At 45.7% G+C, this 25,155-nt stretch overlaps 1 protein-coding gene across 2 annotated transcripts; it reads right to left on the reverse strand.

The window, feature by feature from the left end:
• Positions 1 to 1,518: 1,518 nt before the first annotated feature.
• Positions 1,519 to 25,032, reverse strand: LOC129343155 (guanylate-binding protein 1-like). Of its 2 annotated transcripts, none has more exons than XM_054999199.1 (18): positions 24,772 to 25,032; positions 23,860 to 24,038; positions 23,662 to 23,771; positions 22,210 to 22,322; positions 20,824 to 21,011; positions 19,320 to 19,535; positions 18,764 to 18,864; positions 17,600 to 17,704; positions 14,303 to 14,393; positions 13,037 to 13,164; positions 12,453 to 12,562; positions 10,450 to 10,661; positions 7,788 to 8,021; positions 6,929 to 7,209; positions 5,755 to 5,967; positions 5,491 to 5,593; positions 3,962 to 4,155; positions 1,519 to 2,692 (listed from the first exon to the last, which is right to left on the reverse strand). In XM_054999199.1, the coding sequence occupies exons 2-18, from the start codon at positions 24,035 to 24,037 to the stop codon at positions 2,570 to 2,572; spliced, it is 2,700 nt and encodes an 899-aa protein (XP_054855174.1). In that variant the 5' UTR covers position 24,038; positions 24,772 to 25,032; the 3' UTR covers positions 1,519 to 2,569. The 2 variants fall into 2 exon arrangements, with proteins under 2 accessions (XP_054855174.1, XP_054855173.1); XM_054999198.1 differs by having other exon boundaries at positions 14,162 to 14,393.
• Between the last annotated feature and the right edge of the window lie 123 nt (positions 25,033 to 25,155).

Below are 25,155 nucleotides of genomic sequence, written 5' to 3' on the forward strand. Positions count from 1 at the left end.
ACTATTATCTTGAAAAGAAATGCTCTCTTTGCTTTCACTTTCCAGCCGTTCACCCAGCCATCAGGAATAACAAAGCTGATTTCCCTGAACCGAGCCTCTTGAAAGGAAAGCCCCCACCCCTGTGTCTCCATGGCTTCAGATGGTTTGGCTTTTTTCGGCATCTGCTAAGGTTCGTATTGTGTGGAGGCACATATTCCATAATGCCTCTAAGGGAGAGGGTGAGAGTTGGCACATAAGTAGCCTCGGAGACCATTTTTGCCTATAAAGCTGCTGCTATGCCCCAGAGGTGTGGGGCAGCAGGTAGTAGAAGCCCAACAGGGCTGAAAAGCAATCGAGTGGAAAGGAAGCCCCCTACCACCTTCCTCACAATCCCCCTTTTTCTGGCTTTTGAGAGTTGAAGTGGCCCCTTGTGGCTCATACACCACTCTTTTACCAGTCTGAAAAGCTTCTTTCTGGGGCTACCCTCTGCTGTTATGCCCGTATACGAACTCCGAATATTTGTTTAAACAGCCTGCTCCTGGACTATTTTAATGACTTTAAAAAATCTAACATGGCTAACTCCTCTGGATCTATGTTTTTGTGACTTTTAATGTATTTTTTTAAAATGTTAGCCGCCCTGAGCCCATCTGCAGGGAGGGCGGGGTATAAATCGAATAAAATAAATAAATAAATTTCTACCTAGGCTTTTAGGAAAGGCTTGAGCTTTTAAAATCCTCTGCTTCTAATGTGAGAAACTCTTTCTTTTAAAGCTGTCTTTATGCTCTTGCTGGATTTTTAATTGTTGGTCACTTTTATTATTATCCCCATTTGCATCATGTTTTTTAAGCCACCGTAAGCAGATTTTCTGGAGAGAAGGAATAGACATCTTCGTAAAATAAAATGAAAATTATTTTTATCAGAAAGTGGTGCAAGGCAAGCGATGAGGTGGCCAGGGGCGGGGGGGCCTGATTTTGGTGTAGTGGTTAAGAGTGATGGGACTCTAACCTGGAGAACCAGGTTTGATTCCCCACTCCTCCTCTTGAAGCCAGCTGGGTGACCTTGGGTCAGTCACAGCTCTCTCGGAGCTCTCTCAGCCCCACCCACCTCACAGGGTGATTGTTGTGGGGATTATAGTAACATACTTTGTAAACCGCTCTGAGTGGGTGTTAAGTTGTCCTGAAGGGCAGTATATAAATAGAATGTTATATTGTTATTTTTCCACTATCGAGAGGCACAGCTGTTGACTGGTCAGCTATCCCTTAACAGAAGGGATCCAATAGTTCCTGACTAACCAGCTGTGTCCTATGAACTTAACCAGAGCTGCCCCCTCATCTCTGCTGCAGCCTGACACATCCCTCGAGTAAAGACATGAGGGAAGGTCTTCATGTTGGCGGTTTTTCCTCCCGTGCCTCCGCTCATTCAGGCAATAGTCTTTTCCAGTCTTGCCCTGCTTTGGGTAGCCCCTTCCTTTATTTCAGTCTCACCAAAGTTCTTCCTGTTTTTTGAAAAAACTCAAGACAAACACAACCCAAAGGAATCTTATATATTATCCAAGTGGCACATTGCAAACTTTATTATTAAAACATTTATACCCCAACTTTCCACGCAGTTCGAGACAACTTACAATAAAAATATTTCCAAATTAAAACGAAGACAAATAACAAAACAAAATCAGCACTGTTTACTCAGAACCCTTTCAGACCGGCTTTAATTCTAAATGTTTTTTAAAGACAGAGGTGCCCAAGTAAAGAAACCAAAAAGGCAGACCAGAAAGTGACAGTTCACAAACTAGCAGAGGAGAAGTATGTCCACTTGGATCTTCCTTGTTCTGTTACATTCTGTGATATTTTTATTCCACGCTTCCTCCGAGGAACTCTGGCTGGTGTACATGGTTCTCACCTCCTTTGCTTTATCATTACAACAGCCCTGTGAGGTAGGTTAGGCTGAAACAGAATGACTTGCCCAAAGTCATGGTAGTAAGATTCATAGTCCTGTGAGGCTTCGAACCCAAGCCTAGGGCAGAATCCTGCACATGCCCCACTGAATGTGTAAGAGGACAACACCTGTCAACGGGGCTTGCGCTGACAAAAGCTTGGTGGATGGTGCCCCACTGTTTATTTGGAGGCCATCTGTTCCTCCAAAGTCAGCAAGCTTCATAGCTAGGCAAGGATTCAAAAGCTTCTCCCCAGGTTAAAATCTATGGTGCCACGCTGACATTCCATCAGATCACTTCACGTGGATCGGCACGTGACATTTTTTCTCCCAACATTCCCTCCCTATTGCTAATAAGAACTTCAGCAGTTGCTTCCGCTCTTGTGGATTATTTATGTGTTGCCAGCAGATGCTCACACACTGCAAATATTTTCTAAACATTACATTGTTAACACTGATGTTTTTAACTTACTTATTTAGAAAAGTGGATATGCCACTTTTCCATCCTACAAGACATCCAAAACAGCTAAAGTAATGATAGCACATGGACTAAATCCAGGGATACAGTCTGAAGGAGATCTCCTTTCCTTCCTCCCATTGCATCTGTAACACCAAGGCCAGGAGAAACGTCCTCAGGGCCCTCCCAGAGACGCCATTCTCAAGAGATGACACATCTTTTCTTGCGCGACTGATGATGGATCTGATTCTGCAGAGTCCCAATCTCGGTCTGAAGCCTTCCCGCTTCCCGCTGGAATCCTTCTTGCAGAAGCCGACTCTGTTCCTGGGGGTGGAGGGCAGAACAAGTCAGTACTGGTCGGTTGCAGCATCAGAAAAACAAACTTCAAAACCAGAACCTGAGCTAAGGACAGAATCCACTATGCCTCCTCTCCCCTTCCTTCCCTCCAGCGCAATGAACGCTGAAGCGCTCCAGCCAGCCGCCTCCTCTTCCTCTCCCCTCCTGGCTTCTTCTCTCAGAGACCAGATCTACCTTCCCCTTCCTTGGCTGGGCTGGTAGACCTGGCTTCTGGACCCAGAGAGGCCAGGTATACTTGCCATGGCTCTGCTGGCTGGGTACACCTGGCCTTTGTACTCCTAGAAGCCAGGTCTACCACCCATAGCACTGCCAGGCAGTTGTGGGTCCCAGGAGTGCACCAGGGCCATTGCCGTCCCCGTCTCTCCCCCTGGTAGTGCCCCCTGCCTCTGCAGCCAACTGCAAGGTGCAGGAGCATGCCAGGGCTCTTGATGCCCCCCTGCAGTTCTCCCCACTCTGCAGCTGGTTGCAGGGACGAATCCAGTGGCTGTGGCTTGCAGGAGCACTCCAGGGCCCTTGCTGCCCCCCAGCAGTACTTCCAACTTCTGGAGCTGCCAGATGTGGGCCATGGAGGCAGCAGAGAGGCCCAGCATGGCAGCACCGCCCTCCCAAGGCCCCACAGCAGGGCTCTGCTAAATCAGTTTTCTAGCACCCGTTGTATTTTTTCTCACAATGGGCTGTAGTTGCTGTAGAGTAGTGTAGTGGTTAAGTGGTTGGGATGCAAATCAGAATTCTGCTGGTTCGACTCTCGCTACTGCCATGAGTTCAGTGGATAGTCTTGGGTAAGCCCCTCCTCTCAGCCCAGCTCCCCAGCTGGATTGTGAGGATAACAACAACACTGACTGTGTAGCATTATAAAGCTGCTGTATCATAGGGGTTAAGTGGCTGGATTGTGAATCAGCACTTTGGTGGTTCGAATCCCACTACTGCTACAAGCTCAGCAAGCGGCAGAGTACTGAGGAAGCCACTCCTCTCAGCCCATCTCCCCAGCTGTACTATGGGGATAATAATAACACTGACCTTCTTCACTACTCTGAGTTGGGTCCCAGTCTGTCTAGAAGAGTGGCATATAAACGCAGTTACTGTTATTAAGACAGCCTCCACCAGCCAGAGTAGAGGAGCTACACAGGTCAACAGCCAGATGCGGTATAAAGAAGCTTCAACAGTGTCACTTATCCATGCGCCATGTTTTCAGCTCCATAAAGGAGCATACATGCGGGGACAGGAGATGACCATTACCTGGAGCTTGAAGTTCAGCACCTGCTCATGCTCCCGCTGTTGTCTCCTCCGGTCCTCTTCCATCTTGGCTATTAGCTGCGCTTCGTGCGCCTTGTAACTCCGTTCGTTGTCTTCAGCCATCCGCTGGGTCTGTTCTTTCAGTTGTCGTTGTAGATTAGCTTCCCGCTGAGAGGCTTCCGCTCGGGCCTTCTCCGCTGTAGGAAATAAAACAAAACAGTAAGGGTATAGTCCCATGTTACGAAAGTTATTGTGATTCTCCGAACAGGACTGCAAGTCTTACATATCCGAAAACTGCCCTAAAGGGAACAGAAGAGTTGGCCCGCTGGATCGGAGCATCTCATTTAGTGTTATGCCTCCATCCGTGGTTAGCTTATCGCCTCCGGGTAGCTACAAGCAGGCTGCCCTTCCTAGTTTAGGGCAAAGGAAAAGGATTTCAACCAGGAACAATCCTTGAAGGGGAACGCAATACCACCTCACTCCAATGTAATAATATGGTGTGTGAAGGGTAAAATTCCTCAGTGCCTCCCAGGACAGAAGAATACTTTGACTGATCCTGTTAGTATCTCACGCCTCATTTACATATGCAAGATAATAAGGTGATAAAGTGGACTGCAAAGGGGTATCCATCCACATTCGTCTGTCGTAGCAAAATAGAACAGAAGTTCAATGGCTCCTTAGAGACTAACATTTATTTCAATACGAACTTGCAACAGAGTACAGGTGGAAGACTGCAACATTCCCCTATGTTATCAGCTCCCTGCAAACAGAAGCAGCAAGCAGGGTGTGTGGATTTTTCTCCCTGATGTGCTACCTTTCTGCTTGCACGGATATTTTATACAGAGGGGCATTCAGATCCAGCACTCACCCTATGCAGTCCTCTCTACTGTCTCCCATTCCTGCATATATGAACAAGGCCTCAAGTTCTGAGGAGCGCTGAGGATCAAGGATGAAGAGTGTGGGGATTTCTGGATTAGAAGGAATTTAAGGCTGCGACTGCGAGCACATTTAGGCTGCGAGCAATTCAGTGAGACTTACTTCTGACCAAATGTGCACAGCAATGGGCTGCGCGGCTACATTTTATCAGGTTATAGGGCTGTGCCGCAAGAAGTAGCTTAGAGGGATGCATTGGTAGGGACAGTGACTATACACTATGCGGTTGGGTACTGTCTGCTACTATAGATATACACTTACAAGGGAGCTTTCCATGTTGCTAAAGATGCCCTGTAAACTAATTCGCTTTGTTTCAGAAAGATTTCATCTCTGTGCTTGGCTTTATGCTTTGTTTTTCAAATTTTCTGCTACCACACCCTATTGTATGTCTTTCACTGAATGTCCTAACCGTTGTGCACTACTGTGCTTTGCTCAGTGAACATCCTAGCTATCAATTATATCGTATGTTCACTTGCACTGTATAATCCACCTTGGATCTCAGTGAGAAAGGTGGACTATAAATAAATAAATTAAAAAAAACAAATATCAAAGACTAGACAAACACAAAGGCCTGTTGAAGCACACAAAGCTCTCCCAACCTTCAATCTCTTTCTGCCTGTCTGTGAGGTTCCGGTCAGCCTGCAGAATGGACTGGGCTGCTGTCTCCTTGGATTTCAGGAATTCCTCCAGGGCCATCGATGCCTTGAGTGGAACAGGAAGAGAGGAACGGTTCGCTCGAGTTTGTGCTGCTATTCCAAGCAATATGCAAGGTAAACCCTTTAAACAGGCGCACGGGCTCAGATTCCCGGTGCGAAGTCAGAACCTGGCTGTGGTAAATGCTGCAGGATTACTGGCCGACTCACCATTAGTCCTTTCTGAGGGGTCAGGCGATAGCTCTCCACGGTTCTCCTCTGGTCATCCTGGAAACATTGGTAGCCACCTGGTACTGAATAGCTCCCATTACAGATTTTCTCTTCTAAATCCTGGAACAGTTCAAAGAGCACAGCCTGGCAGCGATCCAAGGACTCCTGCTCATTGCGGCGGCAGATTTCCTCAAACTTGATTTCTATCTGGTTCTAGGGGCAGAAAGGGAGAAAAACGGTGTGGGAAATGCTCTGTCGAAGAAAAAATGCTACCTGTAGCGCTGTGCCTTCTTTTTCTCATACCGAGTCTTACCTGAGCGGTCAGTGCTTCCGCTTAGTCCTTCAAACAAAGGACAAGTTAATGATTGATTGATTGATTGATTGATTGATTGATTGATTGATTGATTGATTGACTGGATTTTTAGCCCGCCCTCCCTGCAAGCAGGCTCAGGGCGGGTTACAATCATAGATAAATTACAACAAATAAAACCAGTAAAATACAACTCAGTACCAACATGGATTTCAACTTTCCAGCTGGTGCCCCCTTCCCCCTTTCCCTGCCCACCATACACAAGGGAAGAAAAGGGTGGAGGTGTGGGTTGGTGAACCTCCAACTCCTCAAGCATGGGGAGGCAGATGGACCATATGCTCCCCCCACCCCCCACTGGCAGGAGACCGGCAGGGAGGCTAATTAGATGGATCCAGTGCTACTTTAATAAGGTTCTAACTTGCCTGGAATAAAACCCCAAATCAGAAAGCCTAGGCAGCAGGTTTGAACCCCATTAACAGTTTCTCTTATCCCCACTCTGGGAAAAATAGCAGTAAAGGCCTACTCTAAAAGTCTAGTCAGCAACTAGTTTCCCTGGAGAGCTACTTTGAGAAATAATAAATGTGCCCCATCCCCTTCCTTGGCACGAGAATCAGTGTTGCAGCCCAACAGAACAAGGTGACCGGCCAGAGCCAGGAAAACATGGGAAGAGAAAGCAGTGAGAAGAGAGAAGGAAAAGTACGGGTGATCTGAACCCCTTCCTCTCTCAGGATCGAGGCCCAAGAGGGAAAGCCTGGAGGCTGCACCAGTCCCTGCCAACCCCAACAATCCCGCAGAGGTTCACAGAGACATTGCCTAGACTGGAAGCCACACACCCTGTTCACATTAAGGATATAAACTCTGTACCTTCAGCTGCTTCTGGTACTCTTGGCCATCATCCTTGAAGGCGCGGGCCAGAAAGACTTGGATGGCCTCATTTTCACACTCGGCATGCACTTTCAGCAGCTCCTCAACTGTCTCGGTGGGCAGCGTGAACATAAGTTCCGCCATCTCCCCATAGCGTTTGGCACCATCGTGCACAGCTGCCGAGTTCTCGATTTGGGCCAAGGCCAGCACTGCGTTCTCTATGCAAGGGATGGCCCCGCTGCGGATGGCGTCCACGTAGGTCACGGCCAGGTTTCCCAACACTGCAAAAGGATGGGGAGAACGCCTATCACCAGCTCCCCCAAAGCCCCTCCACCATCCAGGGGTCATTTCGTAGAAAAAGAGCTAGAGGAACTCATTAGCATAACTCATTAGCATATGCCACACCCCTTGACAGCACCGGAAATGTGTCATTAGCATAACTGATTTGCATATGCCACACCCCCTGACATCACCTATCCTGGCTGCTTTGGACCCAATCCTGGCCAGGGCCAAAATTGGGCCCAAAATGGCAAAAAGGAGCTGAAAATAGCCGAAAAGGGGCCCAAAATGGTCAGGGTCAGGCCACTGCTGAACAGGAGAGTGATCTACCACCCATCAGAGGCCTGATCCGGGCCATTTTGGCCCCAATCCAGGATGAAATGGGCCCAAAATGGCCAAGTCAGGTGGGAGGGGCCACCTGACGTGACCTCTTTGGGGAACTGCCAGAACTGCGTTCCTGCGCGTTCCCCCTCAAAATGAGCCCTGCACCCATCCATCAGGGTCCATATTCCAGCTCTACCTTTCTCATCTGGGATATTTCACAAGCGTTTTTGCCACAACCGTTTCTGCTTCCACTTACGTGTCCCAGTCACTGTGTGTCCCCCTGGGATCACTTTGGCCTCAGCTGTCTCATAAATATAGTTTCGGAACCGATGTGCTTCTTGTACGAAATCGTGGTTCAGCTTCCTCTCAGGCAAATCTTCCAGTTTCACCAACTCTTGGCGTGTGGCCGGGCGGTCAAAGACGAAGCACTTACGGCTGGGGAAATACTCCCGGATGTACTTTTTGGCAAAGTCTAGCTTTTCAGGAAGACCTATGAAAGAAACATAGATGCATTCAGTCAAAGCAGAAGAGGGAAGGCAGGAAGGTTACATCAGTGCTTAGTTCTCGTGGCCCCTTCTTACATGCCCAGGGTAATGCCGATTGCCACCTTGGGGTCAAATAATAATTTCCCCCAGGCCAGTTGGGCCAGGGATCCTGACGGTGTTTTGGAATCTTCTGGGCATGGAACAAGAAGGGTCACTGTGTTGGGGGGGAGGTAGATGTGAATTTCCTGCATTGTGCAGGAGGTCGGACTAGATGACCTTGGAGGTTCCTTCCAACCCAATGATTCTATGAAACCAACAGGTCTTACCAGTGGTCTCATCTGTTTAATTAATTAATTTTAGTTAACACATTTATTATCTATCTTTCCTCTAAAGGTGCTCAAGGCTCCATTCCCAATTTCCTAAACCGTGACCAAACCAAGAGTTCAGTCAACTCTACCAAGCAGCCGCAGCCGTGACGTCTTAGTACCTGAGGCAGAACCCCCAAATTTCTACCCCACAAGGTGATGAAATTTGATCAAAAAACTACATCACTGCTAACTTTCAGCTTGTTTATTATACCCCAGAATCTGCAGCCTGAGGTGGGATTCCTTTCCATACTTAGAGTTAGTCCTAAAATGTTGAGTTCCATACACCTTCCTCTTCCTCTTTCAACTGAGTGCATGATTGCTAGGAAATTTTCATTATCTACCTTTTTAGAATAGTTTCAGCTGGGCAGCCATATTGGTCTGCAGTTCAACAGCAAGATTCAACTCCAGGAGCACCTTAAACACTAACAATATTTTTAGGTTTCTGACGAAGGGCGTTTTGACTCTCGAAAACTAATACCCTGAAAATCTTGTTGGTCTTTATGGTGTTACTGGACTCGCATCTTGCTGTTCTAGCCTTTTAGAAGTGCAACTCTTTTAAAAAGTCATTGTTCCAGAATATTCCTGATCCAAAGAGTTCCTTAACATCATAAAGACCCCTAGATTAGATAACCTGTAACAATTCCCCTATTTCTTCTAATATACTGCCAATTACGTCAATATTCAGGGAAATTCTGTATGCCAGAGGACCTGATTCTATAATGATCAGCATTTAGACATTTCCAGTGTTGTCAGTTCCAGGTTGTGAAATTCCTGATTCGGGGGACAGAGCCTGGAGAGAGAAGGGTTTGCATTAGGGGAGGGGTATAATGCCATGAAGACCACCCTCCAAAGCAGACATTTTCTCCAGGGGAACTGATCTCTGTCATCTGGACATCTATGGTAATGCCAGCAGATCTCCACTCACCACCTGGAGGCTGGCAACCCTAGCATTTCCACATACATGTACACCAGTGTTTGAATCAGATGTGATTATTCCTCAGGCTCCTCTATGGCCTATATGCTAATTCTGCACACCAGTAATAAATTAATCCAGCAGTAATAAACTTCTTCTCTGCACTGTTGACACAGCGGGGAGTGAACTACAACCATTCTCTTCACCATCAAAAAGAGTCCAGGAGCACCTTTAAGACTAACCAATTTTATTGTAGCATAAGCTTTCTGTACCATGCATCTGACGAAGAGAACTTGATTCTCGAAAGCTTATGCTACAATAAAATTGGTTAGTCTTAAAGGTGCTACTGGACTCTTTTTGATTTTGCTACCACAGGCTAACACGGCTAACTCCTCTGCATCTCTTCACCATGTAACTGCCAATGATGCTAGAGTAAAAGGCTGTTGTTTAGGAGGGTGGGATAGTAAGCACCCAGGATGACTGGAAGTTATTTTATCACCACTCTGATCGGAGAAAAGCATATTCTGGTTTCACTGGACATAGTTGCACACAATATTTTGTCCGACAGGTGGGAGCTTGTTATGATTACAACTTTGATCACACTTACCATCTTGTGCGAGAAAGACTCATGCTGCTGTCACATTGGTACAGAGAGAGACGTAATGACGATGGACAAGCCATCGGGGCATCGTCAACCCCTTAACTTGGAATAGAAGGGTGGGCCCCCGCTCTTATGTAACTAGCCAAATGCCTCGTCATTAGTGACGCGCATGAATGAATGAACGAGATTCCCACTGTCCCCCACCCCCCCAAAAAACCAGAGAGCCAGTTTGGTGTAGTGGTTAAGAGCACAGGACTCTAATCTGGAGGACCAGGTTTGATTCCCCACTCCTCCTCTTGAAGCCAGCTGGGTGACCTTAGGTCAGACACAGCTTCTAGGAGCTCTCTCAGCCCCACCCACCTCACAGGGTGTTTTGTTGTGGGGATCATAACAACATACTTTGTAAACAGCTCTGAGTGGGCGTTAAGTTGTCCTGAAGGGTGGTATATACATCGAAAGTTGTTGTTGTAATTATTATCCTCTTGTTACAGGGCAAGTTTAACAAGACCAGTCCCATCAAGGCTGTTCACCCATCATCTCCCCCAAAGTACCTTCCCTCCTCTGCAAGGCGTTCTCCAGGTACTCATCCCCTGAGATGGGGCGTCCATCCAGCTCTAACTGCAAGGTGAAATCACGCACAGCCCAGATGAATGTTGGGAAGAACCAGACAAAGTCGTCAGGAATCCTGTCATCTTCATCTTCCTCTAAGTTCTGCCCGCCTGAGGCCTTAACCTTGATATGCTCAGTCAGTTCCGTCACGTAGCTGGAACTGGGCTAAGGAAACGAAGACGGCATTTCCGCAGAATGGGCCAATAACCTTTCAACTGTCCCACATTTGCCCCTCATCTCTAACTAGAATCTAGTTTGGATTCTAGAGGGTCAGTTTGGTGTAGTGGTTAAGAGCACAGGACTCTCATCTGGAGAGCTGGGTTTGATTCCCCACTCCTCCACTTGAAGCCAGCTGGGTGACCTTGGACAAGTCACAGCTCTCTGGAGCTCTCTCAGCCCCACCCACCTCAGAGGTTGTTTTATTGTGGGGATAATAATAACATACTTTGTAAACCGCTCTGAGTGGGCATTAAGTTGTCCTGAAGGGTGGTATATAAATCAAATGTTGTTGTTGTTATTATTATTATATTTTCCTTTCATTTTTACTAAGCCTGTTACTTTGTTGTCTGTATTGCCCACATGAGTGGTGTAATTTTCTTTTCATGACGTGTATTTACCAAGCTGAAGCACTTATCAAGAGGTAAGACCTCTCCATGTTATCCAAGGGCTTGAATAACTGTATTACAATGCAATCCAAAGCCGAATCACACTATTCTATTGACTCCAATGGCTTTGGAAAGGTGTAAATATGGTTATGAATGCACAGTTAGTTACACTGATTAGGTAAAGAATTGGTCCAATGTCTAACATTTCATGATTAGAATCTTCTTTTAAAGAAACATTTGTTCTTCCCTACTTGGCCTTCAGAACTTACACATACCAAGGGTTTTTTGTCTACGTTTGAAAGATTTCAACAGCAGTTCTCATGAATTAAAAAAAATTAATTTATGCATTGGTGTGTGAGCTTTTTTCTTTACTGAGAAACTGCATCTTAATAGGGTTGCTTGTTAGGTGGTGAAGGATTTGGATAAAGAGGGTGTACGTATGCTTCATTTTGAAGTTAATGTTTAAAATGGATCTCTTTTAAAGGTTTTTGCCATTTTGTGCAAGTATTGCATAAACACACGCAAAGACACTGTTTGATAAAACAGCAAAATTCACTGGAGTAAATGAACATGCACAGAAAATGCACATGGAAAACTTAAAATAAGCAGGACTTGCTTTCATCTCCTACCTAATCATCTTATTTTGTAAACCAAGTACCAGGAAGTACAGCTGTTTTGGTTGTTGGGGGTTTTCCGGGCTGTATTGCCGTGGTCTTGGCATTGTAGTTCCTGACGTTTCGCCAGCAGCTGTGGCTGGCATCTTCAGAGGTGTCTTTTGGTGCTACACCTCTGAAGATGCCAGCCACAGCTGCTGGCGAAACGTCAGGAACTACAATGCCAAGACCACGGCAATACAGCCCGGAAAACCCCCAACAACCATCGTTCTCCGGCCGTGAAAGCCTTCGACAATACACAGCTGTTTTGCTTCAGCAATGCAGAGCGGCATAGGCAGAATTAATATCTTCATTTCATAGCAGCAGAACAAGTTAGTAACTAGGAGCAGAGTAACGAGAATGATGGAATCTTGAAGAACATTCTTTGTCACAGCACTTTAGCTCACATTTAAGAAGAAAGCAAGCTTCCTCATATTTACATAGCCTGTATTGCCCCTAAATACTGCTTCATTCTAGGAAGTCTGACGTCCTTATCTTGGTTCCTCATTTCAAGGCATTTCAGACTTCATTAAACCTCATATTTTGTACAAGTTTCGGGATTACTGAACCAATTACTGCCACACTAAAATCCTGATAGGAAGGGCCCCGAGAATTTCAATAACTCCTTACTGGTTCTTCAGGAAAGCTAGAGAGGATCCAGATTCCTGGATTTTCCAAAAAGGATACTGTAGTTTCTCCAAAGCAAATTGGTCAATGGTTCCCATGCTGTTGTACACAAAGGTGCTGCTAAGCAGAATGGAGAGGGCAAACACCCACGAGTCGTTCTCAACATTGCTCTGCGGGGAGGGAATGCAGAAGCTTAGCAAAATACTTTGGGGAAGTAACAGAGGGAAAGCACCGAGTGTTCCACCATACACAGAATGGGGAACGCTGTTCCCTTGGCCATTGTCTTGGGTGATTTCCAAGAGACTTCTGTTTGGTGTAGTGATTAAGAGCGGCAAGACTCTAATCTGGAGAACTAGGTTTGATTCCCCACTCCTCCGCTAGAAGCCAGCTGGGTGACCTTGGGTCAGTCACAGCTTCTCGGAACTCTTTCAGCCCCACCTGCCTTACAGTGTAATTCTTGTGAGGATAATAACAACATACTTTATAAACCGCTCTTAGTGGATGTTAAGTTGTCCCGAAGGGTGGTATATAAATCGAATGTTATTGCTGTTATTATTAGGAGACGTCTGGGTCGGTGTAGTTCTCCTAAAGCAAAGCCTCCACAGTGGCCTTCCCTATTCACAACCGCCCAGATCCCAATTTACCTTCTCCACATCACCCAGCCCTTCCGTGTCCAATAGCACCAGGGTGTGGCCAGGCTTTCTGGGGTGAGGACGACACCACATCCAGATGCCCTTGGTGTTTGCTTGCACTGTGGCGCCCAGAGAAAATCCTAGAGGTGAGGGACAGAGAAGACAAGGAAAGGAAGCTCAGCCACTTGGCCAACAGCAGTGCTACTTTTTGCCCTGTTACTGAATATCCATAAATAAAACTTGCCTACAGCCCCAATGGATATATTCTTCCTGTTTTTCCCAGAAATCCTCACCTGCCCCCAGGGCTTTTTTTCTGGGAAAAGAGGTGGCGGAACTTAGTGGGTTGCCCTTGGAGAAAATGGTCACATGGCTAGTGGCCCCGCCCCCTGATCTCCAGACAGAGGGGAGTTTAGATTGCTCTCTGTGCCGCTCATAAATCTAAACTCCCCTCTGTCTGGAGATCAGGGGGCGGGGCCACCAGCCATGTGACCCTTTTCAAGAGGTTCCGGAACTCCGTTCCACAGCGTTCCTGCTGAAAAAAAGCCCTGCCTGCCCCACAAATCACAGACTTCAGACAACGGATTCCTTGTAATCTAGCATTCTGCCCCATGGGCTAGCTCTTTGCTGGAATGCTCACATTCCAGGGCAAACTTCCCATCCCGAGTTTTGACCAACGGAACTGAAAGCAACCCATATTCTGGCTTCCTTTGTGGTCAATGCATTCTGGGATACGGCACATACCAAATTTCAGTTTTCCGGGAGGCCTGGAAGTACTTAAAGGACCTGAGGCTACAAATTCAAGTTTTCCATTTTGAGAGAAATTTGTAAAAAAAAGAAGTTCCCTTTTTCACTTCTCTAGAAATCAGGATGACTTGGACTACATGTGTACCAAATTTCAGTCTCCTGTCTATCACTGAAGAACCTGAACCTTTTTGACGTCTCTGCGTCTGAGCCCCAAGTACCCAAATACGTTGGCTAGATGTGGCTCCCAGAACAGAAGAGGGGGAGCACAGAGGGTGTGAGTAACATAGGATAGTCCGAACTATTCTGACAGGTAACAGCATTCAAGAAAGGTATCTGCAGAGGAGCCAAGATCTTTGCCACTTAGCAGAGGATGAGTACATCCTGAGGTCTCACCTCCTTTATCCCTTCCTGCCAGCTTGTTCATGAGGTAAGATTTGCCAGTACGGTACAGCCCCACAATGGCTACCACGACCACCGGCTGCTGAATCATCTGCAGGAGCTGTAGAGCTTCCTGGTTGACCTGCAATTTCTCACCCGGGTTGTTCTCTATCAAGCACATTGGTTCCTCCATGTCGTTTGGTTGACCTGTTCTAGGAACAGCCCGGGAGGAAGATGGCGGAGGAACCTGTAGAGACAGAATGGTTTCTGTAAGCAGGAGGGTGTAAGCTCCATGGGGGTTTCATGGACACTAAAGTGTCTGCAAAGTTAACACAGTCTTAAAAATATCAAAAATTAAGAGAACAAGGGGATCACAAGCCAACAAAAAAAAATGTTCTGAGGCTCAGGGCTTAAAACAGGCTGTCTCTAGTCAGACCATGACAACAATTGTGGTGGTGGTGGCAGGCATTATTGGATAAAAAACCACAATAAATAATCAAAAGAAGCAGTGGTTAGGATGTGAATCAGCATTCTGCTGGTTCGACTCCCACTACTGCCATGAGCTCTGCAGGTGGCCTTGGGTAAGCCACTCCTCTCAGCCCCAGCTCTCCAGCTGTATTACGGGGATAATAATCACACTGACCTTGTTCACTACTCTGAGTGGGCACTAATCTGTCTAGAAGGGCAGTATATGAGCACATTGTTATTATTAGTAGCAAAATAGAAAAGAGTTCAGTAGCACCTTTAAGACTAACCAACTTTACTGTAGTATAAGCTTTTGAGAACTACAGCTCTCTTCGTCAGATGCATGGAGGGTATTGAAGAAACTGGTCCAATATATAAAAGTGGTGAGGGGGGCAGGGAGTAGATGCAAACAGTAGCTTCTGATAATGGGAAGCTACTGATTGCATCTACTCCCTGCTCCCCTCACCACCTATATATATATGACCAGTTTCTTCAATACCCTCCATGCATCTGACGAAGAGAGCTGTGGTTCTCGAAAGCTTATGCTACAATAAAGATGGTTAGTCTTAAAAGTGCTATTGGACTCTTTTCTATTTTGCTACTACAGACTAACATTGTAGAGAAAAATGCTTAACTATTTTGTATTCAGCTTTTCAGAAGTAGAATGGTTTCTCAAAACTTTGGTCAAGAGAAGCCTTGTTTTTCTAAGACTTTCTTTAGCCCACAAAACCCCCCTTTTCTGTTGCTAGCCGCTTCTCTTGAGAATGGAGATGCCTCTCGCTTCCCAAACACTCTGACCTTGCAGATTAGATAAAACCTTCAGAGCGAGAGAGAGGACGTGGGTCTCTCGGACTGCAGCCCTGCACCTACCTCCTTTTTGCACACAGACACTTTTGACTATGACATCACTTTCTTGCTAGTTGATTGGAGAATGGGCCCTCCCTTCTCAGGTGGCAAGAATGGCATAAAAACCCATTATCCATAATGGAGATTCAGACCTGTGCGGGTTGCAGTAACTACTATTGTAACTCGCTCAGTATCTCAAAAGCTGGCTCTGTCTGGGGATGGACGTTCCTGAACCCATCCATTTTGCTGTGCTACGAAGCCTGAATGATTTGCCTCTGTGACCAGAGATTTTGCCGTTTGCCTTCTGGACAACTTTGAAAATCTACTTCTGCTTTGATATTGTTATGTATAAGTTAGAGCAAATAAAGCTATAGGTATTTTTGTTTTAATCCTCACAGTCTGTCTTGTACATTTTGATGTGACCTTGCACCTTAATAAATAATCTTGAACATACCCAATTCACACAGGCATAACTCGTCATTATCACTTTAAACTATCTAAGCTCATGAAGATTTTGTTTCTTTATCACTGTGGCTAAAAAGGAAGCCACTATAGCAGAGGTTTGATTGTCAGGAAAGTTATCAGACAATAACACTGAGATTGCCCAAGGAAGGAAGGGAAGCTTTTCTTTTAACATAATAGGAATAATAAATCTCTCTCTTTCCTTACTCCACTTAGGGCAAAATACTATTATATGATCCAAGGTCTCTAACTTTCCTTGTCCACAGTCACAAACTCGTTCAGAATAAGGGAGTCCAGAGAAACGACCAGAAAGCACTTTAGAGGGGAAGGAGTTAAGTCTGGCCAATGTGAAGGCTCTGCGTTGAGCTGGAATCTTTAAAGAATAGCAATAAGATGGAATAGCCTCTGGAGGTGAAAGTCCCAGGGATAAGCCCGAACATGTACGTCTGGCTCTCTGGAGAGTACTGCTGTAATCGAGATCCTTTAGTTTTATTTTTATAACTCTTAGGGCCTCATTTGTCTGTAAAGATGTTATATCAATATCCAGAATTTTTAGTTTCTGGTTAATTAAATTAGTTCGGCTACTCTTATAGGTATCCTGCGAGATCAAATGTGCAAAACCTACTTTCCCTGAATTGTCCTTGTAAATTTCCTTGTTCAAGAACAACTTAAAGGCTGTAATCCATGCTCTCTTCTCAATTGAGGGTTGGGCGAATTCCACCCTAAGTGCAGTACCTGCTACGCATCTCGGGACTGCCGCTATCTCCCTCAAAAATGTGTGTAGAGGGGTGTCAAGGGGTGTCAAGGTATTAATAAATAATTACATTATACTTTGTGTTTGGGTGTGTGACTTTGGGGTCTCAAAACTCAAGGTACTTTGCCGAACCCATTTTTGCAAGCTCTCGTGAACCACCTACCTTATAACTATCTTTGGCTGTGAACTCTGCCTGCAACAATATTCTTACAAGGTAGACTTTGCTACATTTAGCTCCCTTATAGGCTTGGAGGGTGTCCCTGCCCTCCTAAAGCTTTGGGAACCCTGAGGGACTGGTGGCAGAATTTGAGGGCATTTGAGCGGCTTTCCTTCTCTTGCCAGTTTGATAATTTTGTTTAGCCTGACTGATAGATCTTTGCTGGCTCTTCCCCTTAGCTGGGTCGAGGCACCAGGGGCCTGTAGCCGTGACAAAACACGGCTAACTCCTCTGGATCTATTATTAGTAGTATGATTCAAGCTTGGTCAACCATGCAAAATTTGTCTCTGAGGCTTTAAAAAAATTCACCGGTGACCATCGCTCCCTTGACGCAAGTTTGCATTCCCCACTGTGAACACCACCACAACCCAGGGGATGTTCTTATTCGGAAAGAGCTGCTGAAGTCACTGGGCTCCTGTCCTGTAGTCTGTTTCGCTAAGGCTTTGGCAGGAAAATCTCATAGCTGCACCTCAGAGGTACAGTACATGCTGTGCTTTCGTATCATTTGTGGTTCGGTTCCTGGCCTCCACATTTAAACGGCTCTTAGGGAGCAAGAGTGAGGCAAGAAAAATTAACAGGGCTATCCTAGAGGGCAGTGGCTTCATTAAATCCATCTCTCCCACAAAGGAATATAGTTGCCTAAAGTCAGCCCAATTCATAACAGGACAAGCCTTCACTTGCAACTCTTTATAATGGAGACATCACTTACCCTGGGTTCCCACACCGATGGCTGGAGGGTGCTGGGGGTCTCATTCCTCTCTGGGATTGTCCAGGGAGGATCTGTCCAGGGCTCATTAAAACTCCCGTCATTTTCCTGTTGGAAGAAAAAACGGTTTGGCTTCCTAATTCTACCTTCCCCAAAAGGCATTTCCTGATAGTGGCTGTTGTCATACATGATCCCCAAATATCTCTGGAATGCTAGGAGTGTGTGAGGGCCAATATTATTAATGCAAGACAAAAAAAAAACCAAATGGGCTGTCCCTGGTCAAACCATGATAGCAGCTGTGGTGGTGGTGGTACGTCTTACTGGGAAAAAGACAGCAATGAATATGTCACAGATATATGTATAGAGCACCTTATACTTAAGCAACACACCTGTATACACTCTGTCTGAACTTTGCGTTAGTTTCTTCTAACTTGCATAATCACACAGGTGTATTTTCATCTTTGACAGCTAATTCAAAATAGTAGACTGTATCAAGACAAATGTTCTCTACCCAGAGAATGAACCAATGATGATCTACTTGCTTAACTTTTCCTATCATTTTTATTGATTTATAATTTTTATCTTGCAGCTGGATATTGCATCATTTTTTTGCTAATTAGAATGTTATACAATTGAAAATATGAATAATTAATTAAGCCTTAAACCAATCATCCTCTCTCTGCCATCACACGCCAATCACAGAGGTATTGTTATTAGTATTTATTTATTATTTTTATTAGATTTCTAGTGCCTGGAGAGCCAAGTTCGATTCCCCACTCCTCCGCTTGGAGCCAGCTGGGTGACCTTGGGTCAGTCACGGCTCTCTCAGAGCTCTTTCAGCCCCACCCACCTCACAAGGTGATTGTCGTGAAGATAGTAACAACACACTTTATAAACCACTCTGAGTGTGGCATTAAGATGTCCTGAAAGGCGGTATATAAATCGAATGTTGTTATTATTATTAATGTTGTTATTCTTTAAGATGCCATTGGACTTAGCTGCTACAGACTAACATGTCTATCCCTCTGGAATTAGCCATAGAGGAGTTCCTATATGAGTTTTCTGTTCAGGCTGCAAGAAATATTATAGCAACTGACCCCTTTGCCCAGAAAATATCTCTGGCATACTATGACACCACACTCAAGCCCAAACACATCCCATCCCTACCCAAGAGGATGTGGCTTCCTCTCCATCCCAGCCGTCATTCAGAAGGATTGGTTCATCCCGAGACAACATATCCACAAATCGTTTCAACGAGGCCGACCAATCTGAAAAACGAAATACATCATCAACACATGTTGCAGAAGTTCCAGTGAAAATTCTATTCAGTATTTTGATTTTTAAGCTATTGCTCCCATGTGGTATAGCGCACAGGAAGCAACTAAGCAGGGTGGGAAGGTGGGCTGGTCTGCTCTTCCGCCTTAAACAAAAGCTTGATGATGCTTCCGCTAGCATGGAAATAAGTCCTATTGCACACAAATGGCTGAACATCACGCTGTTGTTACAAAGAAGCTGGATACGGATGTACTCAGAGCCAGTCTGGTGTAGTGGTTGAGTGGCAGGATGTTGTTGTTGTTGTACATGCCATTGTGAAGGAGGGAGGGAACACAATCCCAGCATTGCCAGTGCGGCAAAAGAAATTTTCACCCAAGGCAACAAAATTGCTCGATGCAGCCTAAATAGGAAGGGAAATATCTAGAGGAAGTATGAAGAGTATCCTTACCCTTCCCGTTGATAAATTTACTTCCCAGAGAGTTTTTGGGCCTCTGGTTCAGGATATAATCTTTAAACGACTCGAGCTGCTCCTGGAAAATGGGATGCAACATGTCTGATGAAACAATCTTCCCGCCTTTCCCATCCACATGTGGGGAGTGGAAACAGAAAGCTTTCTGAGAAGGGAACAGTGTTTGGATGTAGCTGCTTGGGGTGGCTTCCAAGACTGAAAGAGAAAACACATAAGAATGGAAACTTATCGCGAGATGTTCAAAAAAAGACTGGAGGGCTTATACTGAAATCCTCCCTCTTTGCCTTCCTTCCCACTTCCCAAACCAATTTCCAGCTCTTACACCTTTAAAACTGTGCTAATCCAAATCGTTCAGGAGAGCTTTTTGACACAGGTAATAGGGCTATGCTGTAAGGAAATGGTTCAAAACAAATACTGCGATAAAGAGATAGGTACTGCAGAATATACTACTGTGCATTGTGGGTTTCTCTTGTTATTGTCAAATTGTTTATGTTTTGTTTCAACACTGTTGCTCCTCTGTATCAGATTTCCACTTTTTTTTTCAAACTTCTGCAATCTATACTTGATTGCATTTCTTATTGAACACTCCAGCTGTTGAATTACACAGTGTAATCCACCCTGAGAGCCAAGCTACAAGTGACGCCTGACACAGGTTGGACACTTGTCAGCTTCCCTCAAGTTTTGATGGGAAATGTAGGCATCCTGGTCTTGCAGCTGTAATGGAGAGCCAAGCTGTAAAACCAGGACGCCTACAATTCCCATCAAAACTTGAGGTAAGCTGACAAGTGTCCAACCTGTGTAAGGCATCACTTGTAGCTTAGCTCTGGAGTCTCAGTGAGAAAGGTGGACTATAAATAACATAAATAACATAAAATGTATACCCTTACTGCACACTTAAAACAGTCCCTCCTTCCCAAAGAACCCTGCAAACTGTAGTTCTGCAGAAGAAAATTCTCAACACTATCTCTGAACTATGTGTGTGTTATATGCCGTCAAATCGCCTCTGACCTATGATGACCCTATGAATGAAAGACCTCCAAATAGCCATTAACAGACTTGTTCAGATCCTGCAAACGGGAGGACGTGGCTTCGTTTATCAAGTCAAACCGTCTCGTTTTAGGTCTTCTTCTTTCCTTCCTGCCTTCCACTTTTCCTAGCATTATTGCCTTTTCCAGAGAATCTTGTCTTCTCATGATGTGACCAAAGTACGATAGCCTTAGTACTGTCATTTTAGCTTCTAGGGAGAATTCAGGCTTGATTTGAACTATAATTCTCTCTGAACTGTAATTCTCAGGATCCTTTGGAGAAACCCACAGCATTTTAAAAACTGGGTCTACAGCACAATCCCAAGTACACTGATTCTCTGATTTCAGTGGGATTTGCTTCCCAGGAAGTGGGTTTAGGAAAAGGGAGCTGGACCTGGGACGGAGAATCCCAGCCAAGTTCCAATAGGTGAGAGGGAGGCTAGGAGATGGATGTGCACCTGCTGGGCTGGAGATGAGAGAATCCAAGTTATGGTCATGGCCTTGCAGCTCTTTTTCCCAAAAGGAGTCAGGTGCCATATCACGAAGGCACCATACAAAGTCAGGCAGCACGCTGCTAAGCAGGAAGTTGTTCTCCAAAGGACAATCCTCCAGGACTCGGACTTTATCAGGGAGCTTCTTCACATATCTATGGGGAATATGCTGGTTAAGGAAAAGAGAACTGCTGGAAGGCCACGGGTGGGTCTTTTAAGCATCAGCCAGGGAAATGATTTTAGAGTTGAGAGGGAATGAAGATAGAGAACTGCAAACCAATCTACTTTCTTTTACAAAACAATTCCCCCCACCTCACCCCACCCGTTCACTGAGTCTCTCTACACTAAACATCTGACATGTGAAGAACATGTGTCGGGAGATGCAATGTTAGCTGGGAAGGGTAGTTTAAAAAGACAGAGCCGGCGGCAGAGCAAAGGCTTTGCTATACACTGGAGCTGTGTGAAGGAGCTGTGAAAGGCCAGAAAGGAAACTTCAGCCCATTAGAATTTATAATGTTTTTAATGAAATGTTATGGATATTGTGAAACCATGTTTATTGTGTCTAAATGATGTAATCCACCCTGAGCCTGCTTGCGGGGAGGGTGAAATAGAAGTTTAATATAAATAAACAAACAAACAAATAAACAATTAAATAGAACCTCTCCAGGTCCAAGCCCAGCTCTGGAAGGCAGCTCCAGTCCATTTCCACTCCTTGCTGCCCTCTGGTTGAGATCCCACACACTTTTAGACTAGAGATATGAAATTGACAAAGCCTTTGGGAGGCAAAGAAGAAATTAGCAAACCCTCTAAGGACTGATCTCGGCAGGTTCTGTCTTTTAAAACTATGCTTCCTGGCTAACATTGCATCTCTCTGCACTTGATGAACATGCACCGAGTCGTCTGGTGCCATTTGTTTTCAAAAAATTCCTGCACCCCAGGTTGGATACCTCTGAGCATGCGTGAGTGTCTTTTCAATGAGATTTTTTTAAGTACTTAAGTGCTTCTGAACACATACCTTTGATCAAATCCAAACACACATACCCTCCTTTTGAATTGTGCCATCTTTTCTTTTCAAAAGGGACATCTCTTAAAATGAAAAAACACTGAAAACACAAATGTTTCCTGGCTTTACATCTTCCCGTTATGGGCAACTAGCCTGGAAAATGAAATTCTGCTCAGGTGGCACTCCAGGTAACTTCAAATTTGGAAGCGTAAGAACGGTCTGTGCCTAAAGATGAAGAAATCCAGGGCAGGTCAAAGGTTAACAACAAATGAAAAAGGGAAATGCCTATTATTAATATTTCAGAATATTAGTATGCTGCAATCCAGTAAAAGCTGCATTAGGAAGGATACATCAGCTTATCGAGCTCTTTTTGAAGGTCCCAAGCACCTTTCGTGTTATATATAAAGACGTTGCAGAGCAGCACATCTAAAAGGAAAAGTTTGAAGGAGACGGACTTCTCATTCTGCAATAATACCAGAAAGAACGTCAGAAACCAGGAGTAAAGTGAGCCAGCCCACATCAGATGCATGTCTTTATCATTCAGAAAAAAATGTATCCTCACTTTCTACCATCACATACATGAGATGGCTTAAATTTTATTTTTAAATCATAAACAGGAAAATGTCTACAACACAATCAAGCCAAAACTGAGAATACAGTAGTTCCAGCTTCTTGACTGGCTACTGTAGCTGTGCTTTTAACAGCAACTTGATCTGTAGATAATGTTGACCCTTTCAAGTGGTGAAAAGCTTCAAGCTTCTGCTCCTCAAACAGCTATCAAAGGCACAAGAGTAGGAGCAGGCTGGACTTCCCTCCATTTGGCAGCCTTAAGTCTCATCAGATGCTACAAACCCCTTGGTCTGGTACGCAACTTCCGAGCTTCTGTCCGTGAAAGAAAAGATAGCAACTCAGATTTGCACAGAGCTAAAGAGATGACGTGGTGGCAGAGAGTGCTGACAAGTCATAGCTGACTTGCAGCAACTCCTGTGGTGGGGTTTTCAAGGCAAGAAACTAACAGAAGTGGTTTGCCATTGCCTGCCTTTGCCTAGCAACTCTAGTCTTCCTTGGCAGTCTCCCATCCAATTATTACCCAAAGCTGACCCTGCTTAGTTTCCGAAATTTGACAAGATCAGACTTGTCTGGGTTACCCTAGCAAAGAGATGACTTAAGAGGAAAAAAAATATACCACTACCACTACCCCCCCCCAAAAAAACCCCCAGCCAGCCAGCTACAAAAGGAAGCATTACCTTATGCATTGTACTATGCATCGTACTATAATCAGCTTAAGGTAAAGGTGCAAGCACCGAGTCATTACTGACTCACGGGGGGACATCACATCACGATGTTTTCTGGCTATTTGAACCCGGCTTCCGCCAGGATTGAACTCAGGTCGTGAGCAGACCTTGGGCTGCAGTACTGCATCTTACCACTCTGCGCCACGGGGCTCTATCTCTATAATCAGCTTAACGGAATTCATATAGAAAATGTTAAACAAGAAAAAATGAACTCTGCAGGGTAGATGCTGTATATCTTTCTAAATAACAGACACTGGCCACAGGAGGGTAGCCCCTATGCCTTACTTGAGAGCTGCCGGAGGTCACAGATTTATCCAGGTTGGAAATAGAGCACAGGGCAGGACTGCAAGTTCTTATGCTCTCACAGAACGACGGAGACTAAAGGTCCCTGGTCTCACAGAACAACGGAGACTAAAGGTAGCTGTCCCAAGACACTAAAACACTGTTAGAGTTCATGTTTCCATTTCCACCCGTGTGGCCTATCCCCCAAACTGGAAAGAATCCTACCTCCTCCATTTGTTCTGGGAGGCCTTCCGTGTCCAGCAACAGCAAGGTAGCATCCGGTTTTGTCGGATGGGGCAAGCACTGCAGCCATATTCCTGGGGAATGGAGGAGGCCTGCAGGCAAAGGGGATACAGGTGATGAAGAAGTACTGCATCTTCAAGGCACTAGGGAAGGACCCATAGAGGGTGCTGGGGCATTCACCTTGGTCTTGCCCTGCCAGTTGGTCCAGGAGGAAGGATTTTCCGGTACCCTTGGGCCCAAAGATGGCCACCACCTTAAGGGGGCCCTCCAGGGTCTTGAGGAAGGATAACGTGGCTGGGTTCACCTGCAGGGTGTTGGAAACAGGGGACATCTCCACCAGGCACATCGACTCCATCATCCTGACACGGAAAAAACAGCATGAAGTCAAAGGCACAAACCAAGCTCTCTTTGTATACTGGCTGTCCACATTTTTCTTAATAAATTACAAATCTACTCAAAGAAGACGCCATGCATCCCAAGTTGTGTCATTGGCCATCCATTCCATAATTGTCCACTCTGGCAGTTCACCAGGAGATCTTTCCCAGATCACCACCAGATATCCTTTCGGAAGATTTGGGGGACCAATCGTGGGACCTTCTGTATTGGGTTTGCCCGACAGGAGAAAACAGAACATATTTCGGTATGCGGCAGAAGGGTGGATCCTTTTTCCCTCCCAAAAGCACTTTTTAGGGACAAGCTGGCGATTCTAGCCCACTTTACCCCGAGCGCAGGTAAAGCGCCAGGGCGCGCTCTTGCAAGCGTAAAGTTAGAAGCAAAAACTTAGCAAACCTTTGGATCCTCAGGCTTCCCCGCCTACCCCGCCCCATCTCACACACAAAACAGTCTTTCCCACACCACATCACACTCGCAGCTCAGCCCGATTGAAAAGGAAGATCGAAGCTGGCAAGGCAAAAAAAATTCGCCCGGGAGACTTTTGCGCGTTTGCCTCCTTACAAACGGCAGAAAGGAACGCTGCAATCCTATGCGGAGTTCTGCCATTCTAAATCCGTTGAAATCAATGAGCTTAGACCGGCGTAACTCCGCATAGGGTTGCAGAAGAAGAAGAGCCCCAGGAGAACCCGTCGCTCAAACCTGATTCCGGGACGATGCTGAGCCTCAAAGTCCCTCCGGAAAGAGTCTGGCAGCGCCTTAAAAGACGAGCGAATGTGCTGCACCAGCAGCAGCTTCCGTGGTCCCCACCCGCCTTAGCCAGCAGCCTCGCAGGGCTGCTATCTCAGGAGCACGAAGCCCTCCCGTCTGGACTTCGCTCCTCCGAACAAGCTTTGCAAAGGAGGGGCTTGAAACGAAGCGCGAGCACTTTGCATTTGCTCTTTCACTTTCGCTTCCGGCGGGATCAGGAGTTTGTAAATGGGAGGCATCTCCCTCCCTCCCCACTTTGGCAGAGTGTATGTGTCAAGCGTCTTCTCTTCCGCCCCCTCTGGGCTTGAGGCTGTTTCTTATATTAGATGCCTTTTC

Source organism: Eublepharis macularius, chromosome 15 (assembly GCF_028583425.1).
Source record: "Eublepharis macularius isolate TG4126 chromosome 15, MPM_Emac_v1.0, whole genome shotgun sequence".
Lineage (NCBI taxonomy): Eukaryota > Metazoa > Chordata > Lepidosauria > Squamata > Eublepharidae > Eublepharis > Eublepharis macularius.

Excerpts from the sequence above, each read along its gene's own strand:
- LOC129343155 (XM_054999198.1), bottom strand. The coding sequence starts at position 24,037 with ATGATGGAGTCGATGTGCCTGGTGGAGATGTCCCCTGTTTCCAACACC. Across the intron at positions 21,012-22,209 it reads AAAGAGCTCGATAAGCTGAT|ATATGTGAAGAAGCTCCCTG; the intron begins GTATCCTTCCTA and ends TATTCCCCATAG. Across the intron at positions 14,394-17,599 it reads CATCGGTGTGGGAACCCAGG|GTTCCTCCGCCATCTTCCTC; the intron begins GTAAGTGATGTC and ends CTGTCTCTACAG.